General features: G+C 37.4%; 2 protein-coding genes across 6 annotated transcripts in view; one reads left to right on the top strand and one right to left on the bottom strand.

The window, feature by feature from the left end:
• Positions 1–17,798, top strand: part of LOC106095781 (vacuolar protein sorting-associated protein 72 homolog) — a 223,551-nt gene that overhangs the window by 18,482 nt on the left and 187,271 nt on the right. The gene's annotated exons all lie outside the window — the stretch shown is intronic.
• Positions 1,456–17,798, bottom strand: part of LOC106095780 (hybrid signal transduction histidine kinase L) — a 99,071-nt gene continuing 82,728 nt past the window's right edge. For all 5 annotated transcript variants that reach the window (XM_013263121.2, XM_013263119.2, XM_059363290.1 and 2 more), the window contains exon 5: positions 1,456–6,440. In XM_013263121.2, the coding sequence (XP_013118575.2) occupies positions 6,045–6,440 (396 nt within the window). In that variant the 3' untranslated portion in view covers positions 1,456–6,044. The remainder of the gene's footprint in view (positions 6,441–17,798) is intronic.

A 17,798-nucleotide genomic window follows, 5' to 3' on the forward strand; every position in this document is an offset into this window, starting at 1 on the left:
ACCGATCTGCCGATAAAAGGTCAGAAGTCCATAAAAGCTTTATTAATTACCCGATTTCGCTAAAATTTGGACTGTGAGTTATTTTAAGTCACCCGACAACCACCCTTAATATGCTTCAGATCGGACTAAATTTGAATATAGGTGCCATATAGACTGAGTTCTCGATAAAGGGTTTGAAGCCCATAAAAGTTTTATTTTTTTATCCGATTTGGTTGAAATTTTAAACAGTGAGTAGTTTTAGGCCTCCCAAATATGGTTCAGATCAGACCTTATTTAGATATAGCTGTCATATAGACCGACCACCCGATAAATGGTCTGAAGCCCTTAAAAGCTTTATTTTTTATCCGATTTCGTTGAAATTTGAAACAGTGGGTAGTATTAGGCCTCCCAACATACAAACCAATATGATTCAGATCGCAATATATTTAGATAAGGCGGCCATATAGAACGATCTCCTGATAAAGGATCTGAAGCCCATAAAAGCTTTATTTATAACCCGATTTCGCTGAAATTTAAAACAGTGAGTTATTTTAAGCTTCCCGACAACCACCTTAAATATGGTTCAGATCGGACTAAATTTGGATATAGCTGTCATATAGTCCGATATGCCGATTAAGGGTTTAAAGCCCATAAAGGCTGCATTTATTACCCGATTTTGTTGATATTTGAAATAGTGAGTTATTTTAAGCCTACCGACAACCACCCTAAATATGGCTCAGATCGGACTAAATTTGGATATAGCTGCCATATAGACCGATATGCCATATAGATCGATCTGAAGCCCATAAAAGCTGCATTTAGTACCCGATTTCGTTGAAATTTTAAATAGTGAGTTATGACGCTGAACGCCTGGGTTCGAATCCTGGCGAGACCATCAGAAAAAATTTTCAGCGGTGGTTTTCCCCTCCTAATGTTGGCAACACTTGTGAGGTACCATGCCATGTAAAACTTCTCTCCAAAGAGGTGTCGCACTGCGGCACGTCGTTCGGACTCGGCTATAAAAAGGAGGTCCCTTATCACTGACCTTAAAATTGAATCGGACTGCACTCATTCATGTATGAGAAGTTTGCCCTTGTTCCTTATTGGAATGTTCAGGGGCAAAATTTGCAATTTGCATCTGAGTTATTTTAAGCCTGCCGACATCCGACCCAAATATGAATCAAATCAGACTATACAGATATTGCTGTCATATAGACCGAACTTGTAATTTTGCGTCTTAATCCCATAAAAAACTGATTTCTTGCCTGATTTCGCTGAAACTGTTACTTGTATACGAATTCTCGGGACCTTAGATATAACTATGGATATATTAGTAGTAGATTTAAAATAAAATACTATGATCATAATATCCTTGGTGGTGCATTTTGATGTTTTTTTTAGATTCCATTGATTTTTTCTTTATATACCTCACCCTTGTTTTTCGAAAATAAAAAAAAAAATACAATATCAATACAATTATATGTTTGTATAAAAATGTTTATTTTATCGTATATGTATGTATATGCTTATTGACTTTTTAATGCACTCCACAATAGTATTGCCTCTCACTTCTTACAAAAAAAATATGTACCTTAAATATAAAAATATTTCAACTTAAACAAAAAGAAAACATAAAATTAAAAAAAAAAATATTGAATCAATTGTAAAAAATTGATAAACCTCTTAAAAGCTAAACAAAAACACAAAAAATAAATCTTTTTTTATTGAGAATTAAATCTAATAAAAGTTGTTCTACAAGTATTTTATTAATGTTATCATTAAATCTAAATAATTTTTTGTTTTAAAAGCAAACAAAATTAAGAATCCCAGGGAGGACCATGTCTGCATCCATGCCCCTGATTCTTAGTTTCGTTTGTCAAAATTTTGAGCTTAAATTAAAAACTTTTAATATTATTGTATTCAGTTTTATCAGTTAAACACGACTACGTATATGAATTTTTTTTTACCCACACCTCCTTATTATGAGATTGAAGGCGGTTTAAACTGTTTGCTTTTGGCCAAAATGAGTTGAAAAGTTTCCCGAGGCCTACGTCTCAGTACAAATTGTCTTATAATAATGCATTATTTTTTTTAGTTTTAATTTCTTTTGTTGATATATTGGCTGTTTTTTTGTTCAGCTTCTTCTGCTATCGATATTATTTCTATTTTTATTAATTTTTTTTGTTATTCTTGGCTATAAAAATACAAAACTAGCTTTTTATCATCTCTTCCTTCTGCTTCTAGGGTTTCATTTTATGCTTAGCAGCTTTAAAGTTAAAATTTAGCCTTGACTTTGCTTCCAATCGTATAAAAGTTGGCTGTTTTAATGTTTTTTTGCATAATCTTGATTAGTATTTTTTATGTTTTTAAAAAATTTAGGACCCATATTCATATGTTACGTTGTGTGTTACAATTTTTTTTTATTAATAGTCTTGTGTGTCTGCTTTTAAACCTACACAGTTTGTTTTTGTATTTTTGAGATTATGAAAAAGGGTCTAAATATTATTTGGTGTGATGGTGATTTTGCATTAACAAAATTCAAATTGTTAGGAAATTTAAAAAAAAATTATTTCTTAAGGAAATTTCGCCTTTTTTTTGAACAGGAAATTTTGTCAAAACTTAATTTTTTAGAAAAAATTTAATACGAATTTGTAAAAAAAAAATAATACGAAATTAGTAAAAATTGTCCGATATTTGTAAAATTTGACCTTTAACAAAATTTTCTTTCTATAGGAAACTAGCCGAACCGGGCCTGCTCCGCAGCACCTTCTTTAACGCTCTTTCTATCTTATTTGATTCCATTATTGCAATGTTCGATACATAATTCCTGTTTTGATTGAGTTCTAAGGTGGGGATATTTCGCCCCGAATGTGCATATCGAATTCGTGTCATTGAAGCGTAGAGGTAAGCAAGTCCGCCAATGACGGTAAACGAGTGGCTTCAAATCCTGGCGAGAACATTGGAAAAAATTTAAGTGGTGGCTATTCCCTCCTTATGTTGGCGACATTTGTGAGGTACTATGCCACGCATAGTAATCATGTTGAAACTTCTCCCCATAGAGGTGTCGCACTGCGGGACGCCGTTATAACTCGGTTATAAAAAGGAGGTCCTTTATCATTGAGCTTAAACTTGAATCGGACAGCACTCATTGATATGTGAGAAATTTGCCCCTGTAAAGAGCAAATTTTTGCTTATTCCCTTATACCTTTCTTTGGACTCCGATATTGTAGTGGGTAAATATGTCTAGCTTGGGCTGTATTTTAAGAGTTAAGTGGCCACCCAGACACTTGTCCCCCTTAAAGTTAATATAAGCTTCGTGCTATACTCTCAAATACTTTTTATATGAGCCTCATATTACCATAGGCGGTAAATAAGTGATGTTTTATTTGAGCCCTTTATTGTCGTGATTGGTGTATATATCCATTTGACGGGGAGTGCTTTTTGGGAGTGGGATGGTACTTCAAACATTTCGCCCAAATATGGATGTCAAATTCTTGCTCTACTCTCAAATACCTTTCATTTAGAGCTCAAAATGTCCATGGTCGATAAATATGTACAGTTTGGAAGGCGGACTCGGGCTGGCGCTTGCGCTCCGCTACTTTGCCCTAAAAATAGTTATCCCAAAAAATGTCACTGGAGCCTCATATTGATATGTTCAGGAAATAAATTCAGTTTAGGGGGTGCTTTGGATCCTACCTACAAGCACTTGGCTCCAAAACTGTATACCTTTTCTACTCTCAAATACCTTTCATTTGAGTTTCATATTGCAATTTTGGGTCATATAACCTATTTGAAGTGTTTAAGGAGGTTAAGCGTCATCGAGATACCTTAACACAAATGTTAATGTAATTTTCCTAAACTACTCCCAAATTTCTTTTATTTGTGTCTCATATAGCCATGGTCGGCTGATATGCCTATTTTGGGGATTTTGGAGGTGGAGACACCACCCATTAAATGAACTTAAATTTTCTCCATATTTGTAATCTACACCCCAATACCTTCAATTTGAGACCCATATTGTCCCAATCGGAATCAGACACCAAGAAATAAATTTTTATGTAAAATTTGTACTTTAGTTTTAAATACCTTTCATTTGATATCCATATTGCCTAAAGTGGTAAGAGTGTCCTGTTGAGTGGTGTTTTTGGGCGTGGAGGACCCCCCGACACTAAGAGTGAACTTTTTATGCCAATTACGTGCTCTATTCTTAAATACCTTTCATTTGATATACATATTGTCCAATTCGGTAAACATGTCCGTTCGGGTGGGTTTTGGGATAGGGCGTTCCCCCAAGTTATTTGACCCCAAAAGTTTATACCAATTACGGGCACCATAAGGTGGCATACAAAATTTCGCTTAAATCGGTGGACCCATCATCGAGATCTGACGTTGTTGAAAGTGGTTGTAAGGGGGAGAATCCGTCCCCCCTTCGAATTACAAAAAATTTAATGCCCTATCTTCATCATGGGCTTAAACTCGACCATCTGTGAAAATTTTATGAAAATCGGTTCAGCAGTTTTTGAGTCTACACAGAACAGGCAACAAACAAACAAAGTGCAACAGTATAATTTTTATATAACAGAGTTTTTTTTTCATAGGTATTTTTATTAATATTTCATTTCGATAGGAAGCTTTTGTCAAAATTTCCTTTAATTAGAAGATTTGTAAATTTATAAATTCTTTTTCATTAAAAAGAAATTTTGTCAAAATTTCGTTTTTATAGGAAACATACGGCCTCTGAAATGGTCGAAATTTGAAAATAATTTATATTCGTATTAAACTCTCAAATACCTTTCAATAGATTCTCATATTATCCAGGGTTGGGGCGAACCCCCAAATTTTTATATAATTTTCGTGTTCTACAATCAAATATATCTCGTTTGTGTCCCATATTGTCCCGTTCGGTGCACGTCCATTTGGGACCTAATTTGGGAATAGACCCCAAATTTGTATGTAAGTTTCGAGTTCTACACTCAAGCCCCGATCGGACTACATGTCCGTTTAAGAGTGATTTTTGGGGTGGGGCGACCTCTGTAACTTGACAGCTTTTTTTTTGTGTGTTTCGTATTCTACTTTCAATTTCCTTTGTTTTTTGTTGTGTGCCGACTACACTAAGGGTCTTTCAAGTTCGTACTCTACTCTTAAATACCTTTCACTTGATACCAATATGGGTTTTGGGGTAGGGCGTTTCCCCAAGTTATTCAAACCAAAATATTTATACCAATTTTGTGTTTTTGGTTTACCATAAGGGGGTATAAAAATTTCGCTTAAATCGATGTAGCCCCTCTCGTGAATATCACAAAATTAATTACCTCTTTTCAACAGGATACCAAACTCTACAATCTACGAAAATTTCATTTAAATCGGTTCAGCCGTTTTAGGGTCTATACGGAACAAGTCAACAATAGATTAAGTCAAATTTAATTTTTTGGGAATCTTTTTAAAATTTAACTTCTATAGGAAATTTTTTTCAAAAATGTTTTTGCTCTAGGAAATTTTGCCAAAATTTCATTTCTATTGGATATTTTGTTATACTATCATGTATTGGAAATTGTGTCAACATATTATTTCTATATGAAATTTTCCTTAATTTTTTTTTTTCAAAATTTCCCTTGACAAAAATTTCCTACATGAATGAAATTCTTACAAAATTTAGTTTTTAAGGTAATTTTTGTAAAAATTTCTTTCCAAGAACATATTGTAAAAAAGTAATTTTTTTGAGTTTTTGTTAATTTGTTTCTTTTGGAACCACTAATCACACCAACTAATAATACATCTTCCCTTTAAAGTTATGGCTTTTAAAATGTATCCACATATTCCCTTCATACCCTGCCCCCTTTACCCACAGAACTGCAAAACTCCTTATCTCTGTCCCCCCCTTTCCATAAATTCTTACAATTCCTTTAAAGTAATAATTTTTTTCATTCATTCTGTTGCGGTTTTCTTAGGCTTAGGATTAGACTTTATTTCTGTTGAGAAAGAAAAAAGTGTTTTGAAGGTTAGTACTAGACCACCTTCTTTAGACGGCTTCAGCTCTACCCTACTCATCTCTCACCTCAAACTTCTTACGCCACAATATTTTTATAGTACGAAGGCTTCTTTTGATTCTCTTTGATGACATAGAATCCTTTGGGTTTGCCATTGCCCGAGAAGTATTTATTGAAACTATTTTTATTGACAGTATTGGCTGGGGCATAATACGAGGGCGATTTGCGTTTTAATGACTTTTTATAGCTCATCATAGAGTCATGGTGATAGGACTTCTCAATCGACTCATTCTCCCAGGGCTTAGACCATGTGGGTATTTGGTGGATATCAATCAGCTGCTGCACCTTATGGGGCTCCACGTGAGCCACACTGGGGAAACGCTGTTGTTTCTCCTCCAACATCTTCTTAATGACTGGCAAATTCCAATGATAGATGCGTCCTGGTTTGCCATTTGAGTTAAAGGGGAATGAGACCTGGAAGAAAAGTAGCGAAAAAGAAACAAATAAAGATTAAAAAAGAAAAATAATTTCAAAATTTTTTTATTCCATATTAAAACATCAGAATGTTAACTTTTTGTCCTGTGCAATGCATTTTATAGTAAACATTAAAGCGAAATTTGCCTGGCGCTTTGCTGCTTTTAAAAATGTATGTTGGTTGAGTTCAAAATGCTAATTAGTGTCATGTTGTATGATACACATCTTCTCTAATCTATATGTTAGTATCTGATATGGACAGGGTTGCCAATGCAATAAAAATATATCTTACCTTGAAAAATCTAAAAATTATTTCAATAACAGGCCTTTGAAATCAATGGAACAATTTTTAGATTCTTAATCTACTCGCAAACACGTTTCATTTCAGTGCCACATTGTCCCTAAAGGGGTATAGACCCGCTGGAGTTTTATTTGGAGTTTTGGGCTTCCAAGCACATGAACCAAACTTTGGATGCCAGATTCGTTCTCTACTCCAAAATACCTTTCATTTAAATCTAATATTGTAAAGATCGGCCGATACGTCCGCTTAAGGGGTTTTAGGGTGGGGCCTTCCCCCTCACGCTAATTTTCGAAGTGGTAAAGCTAAGTAAAGCTCATAAGAGTGCAATTCTTATTCGATTTGGATAAAATTTTACTCAATGGCAAAGTATGATCTGAACGGTCCAATCCCTGTTATAGCTCCCATATTAATCGATCTCCCGATTATACTTCCTGAGCCTCTAGGGTGCGCAATTCCTGTCCGATTTAGATGAAATTTTGCATAACAACATCTTATTTGACCTCCATCATCCTGATCCTGATATAGCTGTCATATAAACAAATCTCCCAATTATACTTTTTGAGCTTCTAGAGGGTACATTTCTTTTCCGAATTGGATGAAATTTTGCACAGTGACTTCTCTTATGACCTCCAACATAGATGCAAAGTATGGTCTGAATCAGTCCGAAACCTGATATAGCTCCCATATATACCGATCTCCCGATTATACGTTTTGAGCCTTTAGAGGGTGCAATTCTTATCCGATTTGGCTGAAGTTTTTTTTTGTGACTTCCACCAACTGTGCTAAGTTTGGTCCAAAACAGTTCTCTACCTGATATTGCTGCCATATAAAACGTTCCCGGATGTTGACATCTTCGGCCTTTATTACCTCTTATATACGTAGGGTTTGAATCGGTCCAAAACCTGATATAGCTGTCATATAAACCAATCTTCCAATTATACTTTTTGAGCATCTAGAGAGTGCAACTCTTAGCCGATTTGGATGAAATTTTGCACAATGACATCTCTGACGACCTCCAATATAAATGCACAGTATGGTCTGAATCAGTCTAAAACCTGTTATAGCTCCCATATTATTCGATCTTCCGATTATATTTCTTGAGGCTCTAGAGAGCCCAATTCTTATTTGATTTGGATGAAATTTTGCACAAAGACAAAATCTTCTAATTGTTTTAGGTTGGTTGGGATTAGAAATGGGCCATATCGGTACATGGTTTGGTCTAAATCGGCTCATAACCGATTCTTCCGATTTCCTGCAATTTTTTATAGCAAACTAGCTGGTCCGGTGTGCTTCGCTACAACCATAAGGATTTGCGGCCCCTTTCGATATAGTCCAAATTTGAAAATTATATATATTCGTATTTGACTCTCAAACAACTTTCATTAGAATTCCATATTTTCCCGTTTGATAGACATGCCAATTCGGGGCATAATTTTGGGGTGAGACGACCCCCCGGGAATGGACCCAAATTTTTATATAATTTTCGTATTCTAATCTCAAATACCTTTTATTTGATTCCCATCTTCACATGTCCGTTTGGTGCTGATATTAAGGGTGGGGTGGCCTCCCAGGGACTTGACCGTTTATTTTAATATAAGTTTCGTATTCTACTTCCAATTACCTTTCATTTGATACCCATAGTGCCCTAATCGGCAAACATGTAATTTTTGGCGGTTTTTGGGAGTTATATTTTTATATCAAGTTTATACTCTACTCTTAAATACTTTTCATTTGATGTCCATATTGTACCAATCGGTATACGTGTCCGTTTGGGTGGGTTTTGGGGTAGGGCGTCCCCCCGGTTATTTGACCCCACAGTTTTATACTAATGTTGTGTTTTTAGGTTACCATAAGGTGGCAAACACAATTTCACATCAGCCGATACACCCATCTCCGTGATCTGGCATTTTTTAAAATTGTGGTTTGTGGGAGGTTCCTCACCCCTGCAGATATGAAGATCATCTGTGAAAATTTCATAAAAATCGGTTCAGCCGTTTTTGAGTCTATTCGGAACAAATAAATAAACAAATCGCAACACTTTCATTGCTATATAATAGAAGCAGTATCCGGTCCGCTCTGCTGTGCCTTCATTAGCGCCATGCGAAAAAAAATTGCTTCTTACTACCATACGTATCTCCCCAGTACTTTTAGTTAATCTACTACCTAATACCTTTTATTGAATCCCATATAGCCACGATTGACAAATATTCATATATTGGCAGGTGGTTTGGGGGGAAGGCAACCTCTTTTCGATTGAACCTCATTTTTAAAACCATATTCTTTATATACACCCGAATACCATTTATTTGAGCCCCATATTATCATGATCGTCTACAACAACAACCAATCCCATGGCAGCCAGTTGCACGTACCGGATTGACCCGATGAAGTTCTCCATCGGCAAGGGCTGCCGCCTCAGTGTTTTACACACTGCTACAACAACAACAACATGATCGTCTATAATGCCCACTTGGGATGGTTTTGGGGCGGCCCCTTGGAAATTTACACCCAATTTTTAATATTCGATTATCATATTCGTACTCTACTCTAGAATACCCTTCATTGGAGTCTCATATTCTCCGATCGGTCCACTTTTGATTTTGGGCGTGACTTTTGGTGCAGTTTTGGGCTTGGGACGGCTCCCTTGATAATTGGATACAATTTTTAATATCATTTTTATACTCTACTTCAAAATACCTGTCCTGGAGGCCACCGTATCGCGCAGGTTAGCATGTCCGCCTATGAATCGAATCCTGGGAGAAACGAAGCGACGTCCTAGGTATTTGGATCCAATTTTTGACACCATATTCGCATTCTATTCCCAAAACCTTTAATTTCAGTGCGATACTGTCCCGATGGGTCAACTTTGATTTTTGGCGGTACTTTGGACGGTTTTGGAATTGGGACGGCTCCCTAGGAGCCAATTTTAAATATCATAATCATACTCTACATCCAAATACCTTTTATTGGAGTCCTATACTGTCCCGATTGGTTCACTTTTTATTTTGGTCGGTACTTTTGGAGTGGTTTTGGGCCTGGAGAGGTCTCCTGGGTACTTGGACCCATTTTTAATACCATATTCGTATTAAATTTCCAAATACCTTTATTTTGAGTCCCATATTGTTCCACTCGGTAAATATTTTCTGGGCAGTGCGGCTGCGGGGTGGGATCCTGCTGGATGGTGGGGAGCTCCCTCAGATACCAAGGAATACATTTTCATGTCAGATTTGTTTTTTAATTTAATTACCTTTAATTTAATACCCATATTGTCCAAAGCGATAAGAGTGTCTTGTTGAGTGGTGTTTTTGGGGGATGTGGACCCCCTCGACTTAAGGTGACATTTTAATGCCAAGTTCGTACTATACTCTAAAATACCTTTCATTTGACACCCATATTGTCCCAATCGGTAAACTTATCCGTTTGGGTGGGTTTTGGGATGGGGCGTCCCCCCAGGTTATTTGATCCCAAAATTTTACAGCAATTACGTGTTTTTGGGGTACCATAAGGTGCCATACACAATTTCGCTTAAATCGGTGCACCAATATCCCAGATCGGGCGTTTTTGAAAATGTGGTTAAGGGGTTTAGTACCACATTTTCACCGTTTTGGAGAACAGACAAACAAACAAACAAGGCGCAACATTTTCAATTTTATATGTAATAGACATTTTTTTAATAGAAGAAGATACTGTCAATTTTTTTCAATAAAAATTTTGATAAAATGGCAACACTGTTTGTATGCCAAAATCACCACTCATCCAACTGCTTTAACACATGCTTACGCACACACATACCCACTCCCTGTGGTATCAATGAGCTTCATTTACATCCTATCGCTATCGGTTTGCATCCCTAATGGTTGAATGACCAAAGTTGGAGTTCCTTTCCAATGCATATTGACGCAGTGGTGTTACAATTTTTAATTAAAGCTGTCCACTGATAACCATCAATTATGCGTTCATTTAAATTTATGGGACGAACACTAAACCGGGAGCAACCACATCACAGGAATTTGCCCCCATTACATCCTTTGACTTCCTTGTTGTCTAAATAAATTTTGCGTGTGTTTGCTGTCACTTGAGGATTGATTTAAACTGTTTAGCCAGGCATCGAGGTCATTTATAAAAATGTGTGGTTCAAAAAAGAAAGCAGTGCATTGGAAGAATAAGATCTACATGAGCACAGATTGAACACCGTTGAGTATATTAGAGATAGCATTTTCTAGTGGCAGCAATAGTGCCTGGCATTGCAAAAGCCAAACTTTGGAAAGATGACCAAGATGTACAGACGGGGCAATACTTGAAGGTAAAGCTTCTTTCAAAATTAAGGAAGACTGAAGGTCGAGATATAGCAACGACTTCAGGACTAATGCAATGTAGTCAAAGCGAAAGTACCAGGAGAGATGGTTCTATAGTAAGGTTGAAAGTCTATATTCTGACTAACAGTAAGTTAGGTTAAGTTACAGGCTCCAATCGGCGCTGCCAGAAAGTACCTGGAGGATCTTGTTTCTCCATATAACTTAAAGTACCATATACCGAGCATGGTGGGCTATTTATAAGGGAATACTTTATCGTTTTTTTCTAATTGAGTCATCATCAACTACAAAATGACACAGACTCACATGACGGTCATTTGAAGTATAAACAATTAAATTGAACAACATCAGTCATAAAAGGAATGGGACAAACGACTTTTGTTAATATGGCAGTATTAAGGCATTTAAAATTTTATGACATCCATTAAATTAGGGAGTCATTATGGGGATGGCAGACACAATTTATGCATTTCTTGCTAAATTACCCAAAGAATACTTCTACGTCTTGTAATTTTAGAAGCACATTTGTGTTAACTCCATTCAAATGATGATCATTTAATGATGCCTGCAACTTTAGTAAAGAAGAGGATAAAAATGGATTTAATGTCTTCAAAGCATGTTTACGATCAACAAATCTAAAACGAACCAGAAGAGCTCCCTACACTGCCAATCAAGGCATCCTATCTGTCTCGGTCGTCTTGTTCTTTTTGATGTAGATGAAGATGAAGCTTAAACCGAAACCGAAAAAATTAATTGATGTCTCATAAATCTTATGCTTGCACTAGGAAGCCAGCCTCTCTGCTGTAGAGGGACTCAACTACAGCCGATAGTTGTCTTTGCACTTTGTGGCAAATAACCATTAAACTCCTCATCACCATCACTTGGTGCTGCTGGCTGGCAAATCGCATTTCGAGGAATCCCAATCCAATCCGATTCCGTGCAGTAGAAAATTTATTTTTGTGCAAATTGAAAAAGCTTCCAACTAAAGTGCGAACAATGCCACATAGGCTTTGCTTTAATGCACTCATAAAGTTGCTGCTGTTATTCCAACATTTGGGTGCTGATGGGCCATATTTCTTGTATATAAACTTGCGCTAAGATAGATTTAAGTAATTTCTCATTCTAGTTACATTTAAGGCAAGTGTGAAGAAGGAGAAGTGTTGGAGGGCCACACAGTGCAATGTAATTGGTAAAGATTATTGAAAATTTAAGACAGTAAATTTGAAATCCTCGAAAATCGATTACCATGAACAAAAAAAGCTTTTGGAAAACGTATGCGAAAAAAAGTATGAGAAACTTTTAGCGCAATGGAATAAAATATCTTTACAGAACTATGGTAACTTGGGGAGATACAAACATTTTAAATTATATGCAACAATTATATACCCTCCACCATATGATGAGGGTATACTTATCTCGTCATTTTGTTTGTAACACATGTAAATATTCGCGGAAGGCATGATGGAAGTCTTAAATAAGATTTGGTCGCGGAGAAATGTGAGGTCCTTCACAGAAAGGAGAAGAAGGAAGGAACTCTCCTTGTGGTAGGCACTGATCAGGTCTCAATGACTAATTGGGTCAAAACTAAAGGCATGGAGACCAACGTAGCGAAGAGGTTAGCATGTCCGCCTTTGACGCTAATCATCAAATTTCTTTTTAAAAGGAGGCCCCTTATCAATGAGTTTAAAACTTGAATCGGACAGCACTCAATGATATGTGAGAAGTTTGCCTCTTTTCCTTAATCGAATGTTCATGGGCAAAAAGGCTTCGGGTTAATCAAGCCTAGTGTGGGCAGTCCCCTGGCCTTCACTGCCAAATCTCTGCTCTTTCATTCCACCTTACTCCGCTATCGCCCGGCAACCAATCGGTTCGGATCGCGTAATTCTCAGTGAAGGCGTTGATCTCCTTACACTTCGTGGCAATACCGTCTTGCTTGTTATTGCCCTAATGGCCAGTTTACTGTCCGTAAAGATATTCACACTCAATGTTCTCGCTCTAATACCACTCTACCTCTCGCATTCCTGCAGCACCGTATTATGGTCAGGCAGTCGAAAACAGATCTCAGTCCGGATTCAGGATTCTTAATGTCGACCCCCAGGTCCACTCTGTCCTCTAGCTTTGTTCCATCTGTGTAGCATGATCTTCCAGATGACAATACCAGAGTTCCGTCAATTCCAGACTGTGCCTCTGGCGCAGTGCCTCGCACTCGACCTCAAATTTCGTTTCAAATATCCGATCAGAAAACTCTTCCATTCGTTCCAGGTTTCCATTGTCTCCTCGATTATACCGCCATTGAATGTCCTGCTCCCATCCTCTATCCTTTCTCCCTTAAGTCTTATAGTGGCTGCCTCACACCTAATCTGTGCCCTGGTGGGCGTGGACCACATCCCTCCACATATGCCATTAAAACATGGCCTTTGCCTCCACCACTTCTCCATCGCAATCTATCAAACTACTGAGGCGTAAGTAGGTATTGGTCTTATCATGCTCCTGTTAAGCCAGTGAACTATCCTAGCCTGCTGCCCGTCTACATAGTGCCCAAAATCTGTGAACCGTCTCGGTACGCTCTTGAATCTGACGCTTCCAATTCAGTTTCCCGTCCAAGATCACTCCTTAGTATTTGACCTTATCAGATAACGAAATCATTCCATTGAGGAAGCGTGTTGGGCCAATTTGGCCCACATTCGTATTCCTAGTTAACAGACAGATTTCGGTCTTCTTTGGGTAAACATTAAGACACATAGTTCCAACGCAGTCGTATGCCATATGCAAGACCCTTTCGACACTTCTACATAGCTGATTCGAATCTCCACCCCTTAGAAGTAGTATAACATCTCTCCGGTCATTATCCGTAATAGGTTATTTAATGTGGTCACCCATAGGAGTGGCGATAAAATGCCCCCTGTCCCACTTTATCCTTCATATTTCTGTCACTGGTTTATCCAGTCTCTGAAGACCCGGTTCACCCGGTACTGGTCTAAGGAAGGATTCTTCGATGCACAACATCGTGCAAGGCAGTATCCTTTCCTTGACATAGGCATGCTGTTTGTATTTAAGCAGTTCGCTGGATGCCCTATTATTTATCATGGTATCCACAATACTGTCCATGGTTTTAAGTACAGAGGACCTATAAGCCTTATAGGAAGCTCCTCAAGGCTTCATTTACCATAAATTCTGTTACGATAAGCTTTCAGTCAATCTCCTTATTCCAAAATTCCAGTGTCTCCGGGAGATAGGTTTATATGGAAGCTATATCAGGTTATAGATCGATTTGGGCCGTAAATGGCACATTTGTTGCAACATATAACAGAACACTACGTGCAAAATTCCAGACAGATCGGACAAAAACTACGGTTTCCAGGGGATCAAAACATCCCATCGAGAGAAAGGTTTATATAGAAGCTATTTGAGGTTTTAGACCGATTTGACCCGTACTAACACGGGCGTTGGAAGTTCTAACAACACATTTCAGTTCAATCAGACAGTGACAGTGAATTGTCATGACGGACACAATGACTGAGACATCTGCTCCAGCCAATGACAGCAAAGCGGCAGACCTCTTCAAGTCCAGGTTAGGCCACATAGTTTTGGAATGTTCACAGTCCTCTCTTTGTGACCATCTATCCTTCGTTGCCCTTCGGGTCCGATCCTAAACTTAGCTTACATGTTGCTGGAGGCATACCCACAGATTTCAGTTTGCCTGGCAAGTGTAAAATACGTCCTAATCTCGTCCTAATAATTGTAAGGCTCGTCCGCCTTACAATTCACTGGGATATCCCTGTGTCCCAGCAGCCAGAACAAGTGAATTTTGAATAGTTCAGCCATCTCGTTGAGAGATCTGCGACAGCCGAGGGAATACAGAAATTCATTCTCCAAGGATTTAGTGGCTGCCTGAGAAGATATTTATGGCAATTGTCGTTATGACATTATATCTTAGCCATTTCACCACTTCCTTAATTGCAAGAATCTCTGCTTGATACACACTGCAGTGGTGGGGTAACCTTTTCGATATGACCAGTTCTTGGTCTTTAGAGTACACCCCAAAGCCCATCTAGTCGTTTAGTTTAAAGCCATCCGTATAAAAGTCTATGTAACTTCTATTACCAAGGATATCGTAGTTCCAATCGGTTCATCAGGAATAGTGGTACAGTACTTTTTATCAAAAAGCGGCTCAGGTAGCGCGTAATCCACACTGCCTTGAACATCGGACATTGTATCTGGAATAACACAGTGTTCGTAGCCACTACATGAACATAGAGAAAGCGCACTTAACGTCACGGCAGTGGTCAATGCGCAGACCAAATAAAACCAAAGTTAATTAAGTCAGTTGGACGTCATGAGGGAAATCATTGTACAAAATCATTCGTCTAATCGAATGAAAATTGCGCCCTCTATAGGCGTAACGTATCTTAAAGGATACATTCAGTGTCGGATTGCTTATTTTTGTTTAGTTTTGCTAAAAAATCTACTTTTGCGATAGCATCCAGTTGGACGTCATGAGGGAAATCATTGTACAAAATCATTCGTCTAATCGAATGAAAATTGCGCCCTCTATAGGCGTAACGTATCTTAAAGGATACATTCAGTGTCGGATTGCTTATTTTTGTTTAGTTTTGCTAAAAAATCTACTTTTGCGATAGCATCCATCGGAAAAATATCAATCGATATTCAGTAAAAAAAATTAAATATCGATAGTATCGATTGTGCTATCGATATTTTGCCAGCTCTAGACAGTAGGCTCAGATAAAAATGGAGAGCGAAGGAAGGCGCAGCGGAGTGGGCCCTGTCCAGCTAGTACGATATATAAATCTCTTATGACAATATATAATTTTATTAAATTTTATCTACATTGATTCAGATTTCTATTAAGCTTCCGTATACATATATACCACCCTCTTTGCACTCTTAGAGCCGTAGTTATGACAATTGTGAACACATTTGCTCGAAATTTGATATGTTTTATAACACATCTGAGAACCTCCACCGAAGCCCGCTAAATTCAGAATAAGATATAGCTCCCAATTCACACCTGAAGGGCAGGTGTTGGGTATAATATAGTCGGCTCAGCCCGACTTTTGCCTTTCCTTACTTGTTTTTATTATATTTTAAAGCATTTCATTCCCATGTGCAGCTAATGACTGAATTGAACAAAAAACAGTCTATTAGCAAACACTAAATTAGGAATCCATTCTTTGAGCATTCTCTAGTCCTGTGTCCGTCCGTCCGTCGATGCATGTTGCTTGTTAGTTTGTTTTACAAATTACACTTCTAATTGCCCACTCATATGATTGACACAAAGGAAATGGAAATAAACCTTTCTGTGGTAAATCCTAGCAATGTGAGTCGTCTTAGAATGAAATTGGCTTTGAATACAAAGTAATGTAAGGAGTATAGCACCCAGCAAAATAGTTAGAACAAATTCAGAAGAAAAATGTTATTTTCAATAATGGACTTTTCTAATGAACATTTAATTTATTTTCAATTGTTAGCCTACTTCCTTGCAATGGAGCCAATCTATTTTAAGCAAAATTTTTGTAAAATCAAATTTTTTTTTATAAATTTTCCATAAAAATCCATGGTTTTGATAATTTATTAGATGTACTCATATTTTGACCGAGTACTGTTAATTTGAACTTCGGACAGTGTCGATGGCCCTATGCCACAACGCGCCAACCTTAATGATCTGCTGATGTTCATATCTTGCCACTTCATTTGAACAAATGACTATTTGCTGGAAGGGTGGAGAAGGTAAATAGTCGAAACGCTAACTCAATGGTCGCCGGGACTTAGAGACCGACCATCACGCATGAGTTGTTAGAGAACATGATCGTTAATGAAAAAGAAAAATGGCAGATCATGAAGTGGTAGCCTTGAATATTAAATTTTTCTGTTCTTGCTCTGTTCTTCGATTCAATTATAAACGGCAACTAGCAGAATGGCTATAGTTGAAGTGGTTTCGTGTTGGAGTTTGTCCAATTTCCATGTAGATGTGTGTACTACAAGTGCCTTAGCTAGGATGGTTAAATATATTTTAAACGTCCATCGATGAAGGCACGCACGCATGCGTACTTGGACTCAATTGGATCTCACAAGGAGAAGGAGACTGTTCATACGACTCTCTTACAGTTGATGTTGGCTGCGATGATGGCTATGTCGATTTGCTTTGCAATTGCCATTGGAGTCATTTCATATGAGCTCTTTGGCATTATTTATGGCCATTTTAGATATCGCAAATGTTTAAAAATAGATTCATTTATGTTAGAATCTTCTTCGGCTGGCATATGAGTGTCGTTATGCATTTACAGATACTTGTAGTTCGAGATGCGTATATGCAACATGTCCGATATCGTACATATGCATCGATCGACACATGCTTTTGATTGCTGATTTATTTTTTGTTATAACAGATATTTAATTGGATTTTGTCAAAGATCTACAAGATTTTGAAACTGGACTTCATGTTCTATTATGGAATTTATTGCCTTGAGGGAGTTCTTCGCTATCTATAACTGTAACATGTTGTTATAGTATTGAATCAATCATTGTTTAACATATGATGTAATACTATCGGAAAATTAAAAAGAAAACATCTTTGGAAAAATTATTTTTTAGATTTATAAAATTTTATTAAATCTAATCAAAGTTTGCTGTTTTTGGTAAAATTTGCCCAAAGTGTTCCATTTATAGTAAAATTTGTTATATATGGAGTGGCGTTCCCTCTACATCCCAAGTTCAGCCGATTTG

The sequence above is a fragment of the Stomoxys calcitrans genome, chromosome 2 (genome assembly GCF_963082655.1).
Source record: "Stomoxys calcitrans chromosome 2, idStoCalc2.1, whole genome shotgun sequence".
NCBI classification, from domain to species: Eukaryota; Metazoa; Arthropoda; class Insecta; order Diptera; family Muscidae; genus Stomoxys; species Stomoxys calcitrans.